Below are 8815 nucleotides of genomic sequence, written 5' to 3' on the forward strand. Positions count from 1 at the left end.
CCGCCGGGCCCGGCCCGGCCCGGGCGGGTGTTGGCAGCCGGCTGGAGGGGCGCCGACCTTGGAAACGGACCTTCTGAACGGCTTGGGCAGAGCGGGTCAGCCGGGCTGCTCTCCCGGTCCCCGGGGGCGGCCGCCAGCCCGGCGGCTCTCCCGGGGCAGGGCCGGGCGAGGGGCACCTCCCGCCGCGGCGCCCGCTTCCGGGTGCGACAGGCCCTTCCGCCGCCGCAGATCCCCGAGCGGCCCGGGGAGCGGGGGCTCGGCGATCGATTAGCCGGCCTCGGCGGAGGGGCGGCGGTGAGCGTGCCCCCTGCCGCCGGGGCGGGGGCGGGCAGCCGGTGCGGCTGAGGGGATACCCCCCCGCCCCGGTGTCCCCCGGGCACAGCGCCCTCCCACCCGGTGTCCCTCGGGGCCGTCGCCCTCGACGCCCCGCAGGCTCCGACTATGTCCCCCAGGGCACCCTCGGGCTCCGGCCCGGCGCCGTCAGCGGCCTCCCCGGGCCGGCCCTCGGTCCCGCCGTCGGTGGGGCCTGGGCGTCGCGGCCCGGGCTGTCCCGCTGCAGGCAGGCCCCGAGGCCTGGCAGATGCCCAACTTCTCCGTCCCCTGTCAATAAGTCGCCCCGTCGCGGGGCCCCGGCCCGTACAGAACTAGATAAAACACGGACATAAACCTGCGCTCTCGCGGAGGGGGTCGGGCTGCGCCGCTGGACACGGGGCTGCTTCATTGCGGTGGTGTAGTGATGCGCTAACGGGCGTGAAGCACGGCTAGGCCCCGGCACTGCCGCAGAGGGCTGGCACCCAGGGGCACTAATAAGCTGCTTCTGTTGCGTTGCAGGGCTCAGGATGGACTTTCTGACGCTCTTCATGATTTACCTGTGTTTTGTTCTCACGACTATTGCGCTACTCTGCATCTGCTCGGGAAGAAAGGAGAGTTTCCTCACAAGGAGTGTCAACGGTGCAAGCCAGGTAAAGAACAGAGCTTTCAGAGCGATGATCGGCTCCTGTTCGGGTGGTCTGCCCTAGTTCGTTGTGCTAAAATCAGCACAACTGCTGTATTTCTCCTCCATAAAAAATGCTGGTATATGTGGTTAGAGTGATGATACGGTATATTTCATATATCATCCTGTTTTGACAGCTGCTCTCAGGTAAGTGCTAACTGGGATTGGAAATAGAAATACGCGTCTTTTTGGCTGATGAAATCCTGCCCAAGCAGGTAGTAAAAAACCATTTGCATCTTAGAGCTCCTGTTCCTGTGTGTGCCAGTCTGGCCGGCTGCAGCCACTGCAGGGTAGTATTAAGGATGGAACTTCTCGCGATGCTCAAAGTACATTGTTCAGTGACACCATAACACGTCGGCTTTGAGAAATTAAATAATAATGAGGCCCGAAGTATTTGCGATTTTATGGTACTTGCTGCTCATATGAAGAGGAAAAAGGTGAGGGGAGGTTTGAAAGTTAAAATAGGGAGAGAATTATAACTGGTAGCACCTATTTTAGGGGAAGCTCCTTAATTTGAGTTTGTAATAATGCTGCAGGTTGTTCTTTTCTAAGAAAGAGGGAGGAATGAAGAGCTTTAAAAGAGGATTAAGAAGTGGCATTTTATTCTAAAAACAGGGAGTGAATTGAAAAGGCACTAGCTTATTTTTCTGTCTATTGGGCTGTGTCTGAATGAAGAAGGAAAAAAAAAAAGGTGTAGCATTCTTGGAAGGGAAAAGATAAGAGAATTATTTAACTTGTCAATCATATTTAGTGCTGTTTACATGAGTCTAAACAGACTTCGATTTTTATTACTAGTATTATACTTCCTTTTTATTTTGCTTTATAGACATGCAGATCACAGTGCAGAGGAATTTATTATTTTCCCACATTTCTTAATAGCTGCTTCTATGAAACATGTAACAAGCAGTAATTAAAATACTGCTGTGATGCAAAGTCACTGTCTGGAGAAATGTAATCGATACTTGTACGCATGAAATAAATATAGGTAATACTAAATAGTTTCTCTAGACACTGTATATTAAATAAATTTCTAGCTGTAATAATGAAGCGTATAAGCCTGGAAGCTTGTTGAAATTGTTTGACTGCACTCCTGTAAGATCCTTTAAAGTATTCATTGTGAATACTTTGTAAATAGCAATATGAAATAATTAACTTGCACAGAGCACGGCTGTTTCCAGCTCTGTGGCAAGTCAGCTTCCACCCTGCTGGTCTGTTTTCCTTGCTGCCAGCGCTTCAGTAGTGTGAGATGGTTGTGTTCATCATACAGGTCTTCTCGCTCCCTCCTGCTTTCATCATCAAACATGATTTGTGCTTGCAGTGTAAAAACCTTTTGTTTTGGCATAGGGAATGGCTGACGTACAGGGGATTGCAGTACTGTATGTGGGGGAATAATGGATATCGAATGTAATGTTAGACTGTACTAACACACATACAGTTAATGTAAATTTGAATTTTGTAGTTGCATGCAGGTTGCTTTTCTGTCTAGTTGTGTGTTTCCTATTGCAGTACACGGCCTCTTTTAAAAAAGACTTGTCACTTGAACTGCTGATATGAGGCATACCAGCTAGAAGAAAAATATTTAACATCTAATATATATTTAACTCTACATATGCTTTTTGCCTTCTGGTCTTTCACATCTGAGACAAGAAGCTCTCGCTGCATATTTTCTTTCCATGTCGGCTAGGAATAGGCTCAGCTGCTCTAATTCCTCCACCACTGATGGAGCAGTGTGTTGCTATAGAGATCTGTCATCTTCTGAACAGCGGAGTTGAACAATTCCACAGTTGCAGACTATTGCTGAGGACTTGGCTGAATGAAGACAAGTGGTTTTCTTCTTCACTGTGTCTAGCTGTTTTTGAAACAGCAGTTAGATAGTCATGGAGTTATCAGACTGGATCATAGCTGCAGCTGAAGAAACTGTGGATTTTTTGGGTTTGGTGGGGTTTGTTTGGTTTTTGGTTGTTTTTTGGATTTTTTTCCACTATATCCCTTTGCTTATCTCCACTCGCATCTGTCAGCTGTCCTAGTGAAGCATATTGTAGTTCAGAAATTGCTCAGTTCTATCCCCTGCTTAACCAGTTACCCAGTCTATAACCCGATATAAGCTCCTTATAACTTTCACACGTTAACCCAGATACATTTGTTTGTGCCTTCTGGGCTTCCAAGAACATGGAACCTCACTCCCATTTTGAAAACCCCAGCAACGTGCCTGTCTATATTCTTAGGAGCTCAGATGCTCCTGAAAATGAGCTTCCTCCCCAGTGATATGGGTACAGTGATACATAACTGAGGGATTAGGTGACTTATGTTTTTTTTGAATGTTCTACAAGGCAGAAGCAATGTGGAATTCAGGTAACACAGTGTTTTCATTTGCTTCAGGTACTGTCATTTGTAATCCCCACACAGCTCCAGAGAGTGACACAGAGGGTGCTTCACAGGCTCTTCCACACAAGGTATTGCACATTTTTTTTTATGCTTTTGACCTTATTTTTTAGTAGTATTTCTGGCCACTATAGGTGACCTCCTGCCACCATCAGAGCTTTCAGTATTATCCTTAGATATTCTCTCTTCATTAGGGATGCTTGTTGGGGATTACAGATTCCCTTTAAGGTTTGCCGTGCTGTTGTCTTTCTGTCTCTTGCTTATTGTTGAGAAGATGGTACCCTGAAATATTTGAACGTATTGACAAATAAAGATAATGTGGCTCAGTAGTTTCCAGTGTAACAGATGTTGGTTACACTGGTGGGAGACTGCATCCATGAGAGAATTACAACAGACTCTCTGGCAGCTGCAGAGAGCTAGCGATCCCCATCGTCTCCCTCAAATCCCATTAGTCTTAGTCCAGCAGCTTGGGTGTCCAGGTGGCTCAAGGGGAAGCTGCACAGCTGCCAACGTGCAGCCTGCTGTATAAAGGGGAATTTTGTAGCGTCCTGTAAACTCTGGTGCTTTAGAATCTGCTTCAGGAACGATTTAAATACCTTTCCTTTGGGGGCAGCAACTCCAGTATGACAGACACTTCAGGGGCGTAACATCTACAGCTGTTGAATGTGTGCTGGAGTTGTTTTGCTGTCTGCTGTGCAGGTTATCTGCTGTTAAGTTAACACAGCCCAGGAGAGAGTGGTTACACTGTCAAATGTGCAGTCAGCAGCAGAGCAATTATCTGATGAGCCTGGTGTAGTTGTCATTGCTCGATTATGCTGTGCGCTGGAGGCGCTTTGATCCTCCGCACACCCCCTTTGACTGCGTCACCTCATTCAAGCGAGAGATTTTTCAGTTCATGCAGAAGTCCAGTGAGGCGCAGTGCTTGAGGGTGTCTTCATGTAGCCCTGCAGCTGAGAGCAGGATCCTGCTGGGTTGCACACAGAAATGGTGTAGGAGAGAGCTTGTCTGCAACAGACTTCCCGCTGTAGTAGAATACACATCACTAGTTATTTAAAACTCGTAATAGAAGTCCAGCAAACTGATGTATAATGCAGAGAACTGTAGTAAGTGAACATTGCTCTCCCAATGTGTGGTTTATCTGAGTATCTATTTGCCAGGCTGCTGAAAGTTGTTGCTCAGTATGATGCATCCCAAACAAACCTGCACGCCAAACGGTTGTGCAACTTGCCTCGCAGAAGGTGTAGTGTGCTGACAGGTTGGAACTGGTGTTCGCCATTGCTAACCTCCTGCCACACTTGTTCCGTAACAGCTGATTATATTATTACAGGTTGTTTTTAAATTACCTTTTACGGGGGTTTTCTTTGCTTTCAGAGCAGCACACAGCAAACGTCTTCTGGCAGAATGTTTTGTGGCCAATAGGTGGCGTATTTTGTCAGCACCAAGGGTGCTTTGTACTTGACTCTACTGTTGGAAAAAAAATCCAAAGGGCATGACAAAAATGGAAGTGAATTTAGCTGGCATATTTAAAGGAGTGTATGTGGGAAGAAGAGAAGGAGAAGCCACTGGATGGAGAAAACACTATTAATATGCAATCCATGCTGGCCTGAAAACCTAAAAGAGGTGTCTCCTTGCATTTGGAAAGTCTTTGCTGCTTACCTCTGAGTGTACTTGACCTGTTAATCAGGATGCTGAGTAATAAATAGACTGTCCCCTTTCTGTTACAGAAGCTGTTTGTTTGTTGTCCTGCACATAGTCTTGCAGGCTGCTGTGTACGGGGAATACACATGGGAGGTGTTTGTTTACTGCGGGGAGCTGCAGTTCCACCTCCTCCTCCTGCTGCTGCCCTACCTGCTGCTGGCTGGGAACGTGGGCTGCTTCGTTCTCTGCTCCCGGGCCAATCCTGGTAAGCTCGTGCTGATTGTGAGCAGTAGCTGTTTGAAAGCAGAACCTAAAAAATGTTACAAACACCATTACTTTTACTATTTTTCTTGTTTCTTTTGCAGGTATAATAACAAAGTCAAATCATGCATCACTCGTTAAGATTTATGCATATGATGGTGTATTATTTCAGAAAGGCATCGTGTGTCCTACGTGCAACATGGAGAAGCCAGCCAGATCAAAGCATTGCAGTAAGAATCTTAACTTCCTTGATAAGCATAACAGTAATACTTCCCCAAATTAATTCTCTGTCGATAACCGCAGTTCACACTACACCTGTTCTGTTACCCAGCTCAATGTGCACAGGACTGTGTTCGTTTCACTGGGGTCCCCGGTCACAGCTGCCCTTTGCCCATCCATGGAACTGTTTTGCTGCTTGCTCTTCTCACAGAAATCACCAGTTCCGAGGGTATCATTTTGGGTCAGGAACAGGCAAGCTTTTTTGCATCTAGAAGTTAGATGAAAAATGATCACCTGTCAAGACCTGAGATCAGGATTTTGTGTTTCTCTTGCAGAATTTGCTGTTACCATCTAAAATAAAGCTGGGAGCTACAATCTCTACCTTTCATATGCTTTGCTAGGCAGTACTGTCAGAGAAACCAAAGTCTTTGAGCTGCAGTCGTGGTGAATAAGAGGAAATGAGATGTGGATCTTTGGTTTTAGTATTGGGGGATTTTATGATATGCAATTGAAATGAATGTATTTGCTTAGAAAGCTATCAGCTAAATCATGACCATAATGCTGATTTTTTTCAGATGAAAAACTATCCTAGGCTGTGTAAAAATCAAATTGATTACTTAAACAAATAACTAAACTGTCTTGTCACTCTCTCCTCATAAGGTTCCTGCAGTATGTGTGTGCACCGTTTCGATCACCACTGCGTGTGGGTCAACAACTGCATCGGTGCCTTCAATGCGAAGTATTTCTTCCTGTACCTCTTCACACTGACTGCCATGGCTGCAACCATTGCAATCATCACAGCAGCATTTCTCATCCAAGTGGTGCTGCTGTCAAATATGATGCATGGGAGTTACATTGATGACCAAGGACAAGAGCACGCTGTTGAGATTCTCTTTCTCATTCAGGTAAGTTTATGCTGTGTGGGTTATTAGCCTATAAAAAGATTTATCTCAGTCTTTGCTCTCAGGAATCTTCTAAGTCCACCAGTTCTCACAGGCAGGATGTGGACAGACTGCAGGTTTTTTAGCAACTTTACACAGCTAATTAAGTTTAGAAAACTGCCATTGCAGAATACTTTTTAAAAATACGGGATTTTGCTCATAGCACTTCATTCAGCTCTCCTATTCTTTGGATTTCTGTCTCCAGGCTGCTTTCACTCGGCAGACCTGGTTCGTAAAGAAGGACTTCACATTCCAATGACCATCTACTGTAGCAACATTTAGGAAACAGTTGACAATCCTTGAGATATCTTCATGGAGATGTTAAAGCAGGACCCTGCTACCCTGGAATTAGATACTTGAATATTTTCTCTCACGTACCATCAAAGGGTGACTTTGAGTCTTTCTAGCACTTGAGTCATTTGCATTTCAATCCCCTCGTCACCTCACTGCCATACTACAGAAAGGGATAAGTAGTACACGCTTTATCTTTTCCTCATTCTAGACAACAGATGTTTCAGCCTTGGACTCTTATAAAGGGATCTTGGTCAGGGAATGTTTGCTCATGTTTGAGCAGTACCATTACCACTCCCCAGTACTGGAGTTTAACTCAGAAAAGAGCTGCTTGAACTGTATCATGTCAGCAAAACCTGAAGTTGTACCAGATTGTAGCCCTTCATTTGGCAGTTTGTTTTCAGATGATCTGCATTTTTTATGTTAAATAAACAAACAAGCAAAACTCCAGTATGAAATACAAACATTCAGAGATAGATGGGTGTGGAAAACACCCCCGCATATTAGCAGGGCTTGCGAGGAAATACATTTCTGGAAATCTGCATGCTCTGCTCAGAGATTCAATCAGGAACGGACCATCCCCGAGCTGGATGGGGGACAGGGCTCTGACCGTGTTTCTTGGGCTGCACAGTTACGTGTGCATATGGCTGTGCATTTCAGCTGGCATGCTGCAGTGGTCACATGCCTCCACGTGATTTAATGTTCCAACTTTTTAACGAAATTATTATTTTCTTTTTTGCAGCACCTCTTCTTGACTTTTCCTAGGATTGTCTTCATGCTTGGTTTTGTTATTCTCCTCACACTCGTACTGGGTGCGTACTGCTGCTTCAATCTATACTTGGCCTTAACCAACCAAACTTCCAATGAATGGTATAAATCCAGAAGATATGGGCATTCCCACCATCTAACACTGCAGCCTCATGACAGACGAGTTGTCTACAAAAACATTTACTCTAAAGGAGTCTGGATGAATTTAAAGGAAATCTTTAAGCCTCCTACAGTGTTAGAAAGAAAGAAGAAAACATGAAGATATTATTCTTTATATGTGCATTTTTAAACTTTTTGTAAGACTTTATTTCAGCAGTGCACTTTGATGCCCCAAACAACTTTTGTAAAAAGATTACTGTATTTCAATGAAGTAATTGGAAACTATGTTTTTATAAAGCTGACCAGTCTTCAAAAAACTAGAATTCTTCCTCATTTATCTGTGACACTACTCGTACCAGTTGTGACAGTGGTCTGTTAGTCTTTTCAGACACAACCCCAGTACAGAAGCAGGCTGGACTAGAGTTAGGTTCAGCTAAGAAACAAGATACACAAGGAACTGGGGTTTTTTATGGTTACTGTTTTGTATGCTGCATAATATAGACCACTATATAATAGGCAAATTAAGTTCCTAAGTTACTTTGGTACATCTTAAGTAGGTCTTCTTGCAGGAGCCTTTACAAGAATATAGCGGTCACACATGTGGAAGTGGTCAACATCTGAATTTGTCAACTATTCATATTTTTTTTTCCTGCTGCAGGAAAATGGTAACTCCCAGCTGACTGTATTCAGCTGTGAGTTACTATTGCAGCAGTATTCTGATTAATGGTGCCTCAGCAGAGCACTATTTAAGATCCGTCACTTGGTGAGATCTCTGAGGTTAAGCTTGGTCCTCTTGTTTCCTTGTTAGAGGGACCAGTAGTGAATTTGCTGGTATGGAGAGGCAAGCTTGGTCCATCTTACTGAATTGAATCTTTTTTTTTTTTTTGCGTGTGTGCACTTGCAAGGGAAGAGCTAACAAAGAGCTGCTGTGAACTTTGAGGAAGCTTCATCTTTTTGTGAGTACCTTTGTTTGGCAAATGATTAACCCATTACTGCTAACAATATGCAGAATAGGTTGCATGTATTTAGCTGAAAAACCCCGTGATTACTGGCAAAATCTTAGCCTGCAGAAACCATGTTCTACTGCAGATTTGTACTAGTATGGAGCACCTTAATTTCAGAAAGGAAACTACCACAAGTGCTACTTCTCCTTACCTGCTCACTCTCTTTCTTGATACCTGTTTTCAGCTTGTTCAAAGTAAGGTGCCATTTCAGCCTCAGA

General features: G+C 44.9%; 1 protein-coding gene across 1 annotated transcript; it reads left to right on the plus strand.

Moving 5' to 3' along the window:
- The first annotated feature begins 764 nt into the window (after positions 1-764).
- On the plus strand, positions 765-7801 carry ZDHHC4 (zinc finger DHHC-type palmitoyltransferase 4). The gene is made up of 6 exons (XM_009808251.2): positions 765-962; positions 3374-3447; positions 5101-5279; positions 5380-5505; positions 6155-6399; positions 7469-7801. The coding sequence occupies exons 1-6, from the start codon at positions 840-842 to the stop codon at positions 7751-7753; spliced, it is 1032 nt and encodes a 343-aa protein (XP_009806553.2). The 5' UTR covers positions 765-839; the 3' UTR covers positions 7754-7801.
- Positions 7802-8815: the final 1014 nt, after the last annotated feature.

Source organism: Gavia stellata, chromosome 18 (assembly GCF_030936135.1).
Source record: "Gavia stellata isolate bGavSte3 chromosome 18, bGavSte3.hap2, whole genome shotgun sequence".
Lineage (NCBI taxonomy): Eukaryota > Metazoa > Chordata > Aves > Gaviiformes > Gaviidae > Gavia > Gavia stellata.

Coding starts and splice junctions, on each gene's coding strand:
- ZDHHC4 (XM_009808251.2), top strand. CDS start 840: ATGGACTTTCTGACGCTCTTCATGATTTACCTGTGTTTTGTTCTCACG. Junction 3,448..5,100: donor CACAGGCTCTTCCACACAAG/GTATTGCACATT, acceptor TTTCTGTTACAG/AAGCTGTTTGTTTGTTGTCC. Junction 5,280..5,379: donor CTGCTCCCGGGCCAATCCTG/GTAAGCTCGTGC, acceptor TTTCTTTTGCAG/GTATAATAACAAAGTCAAAT.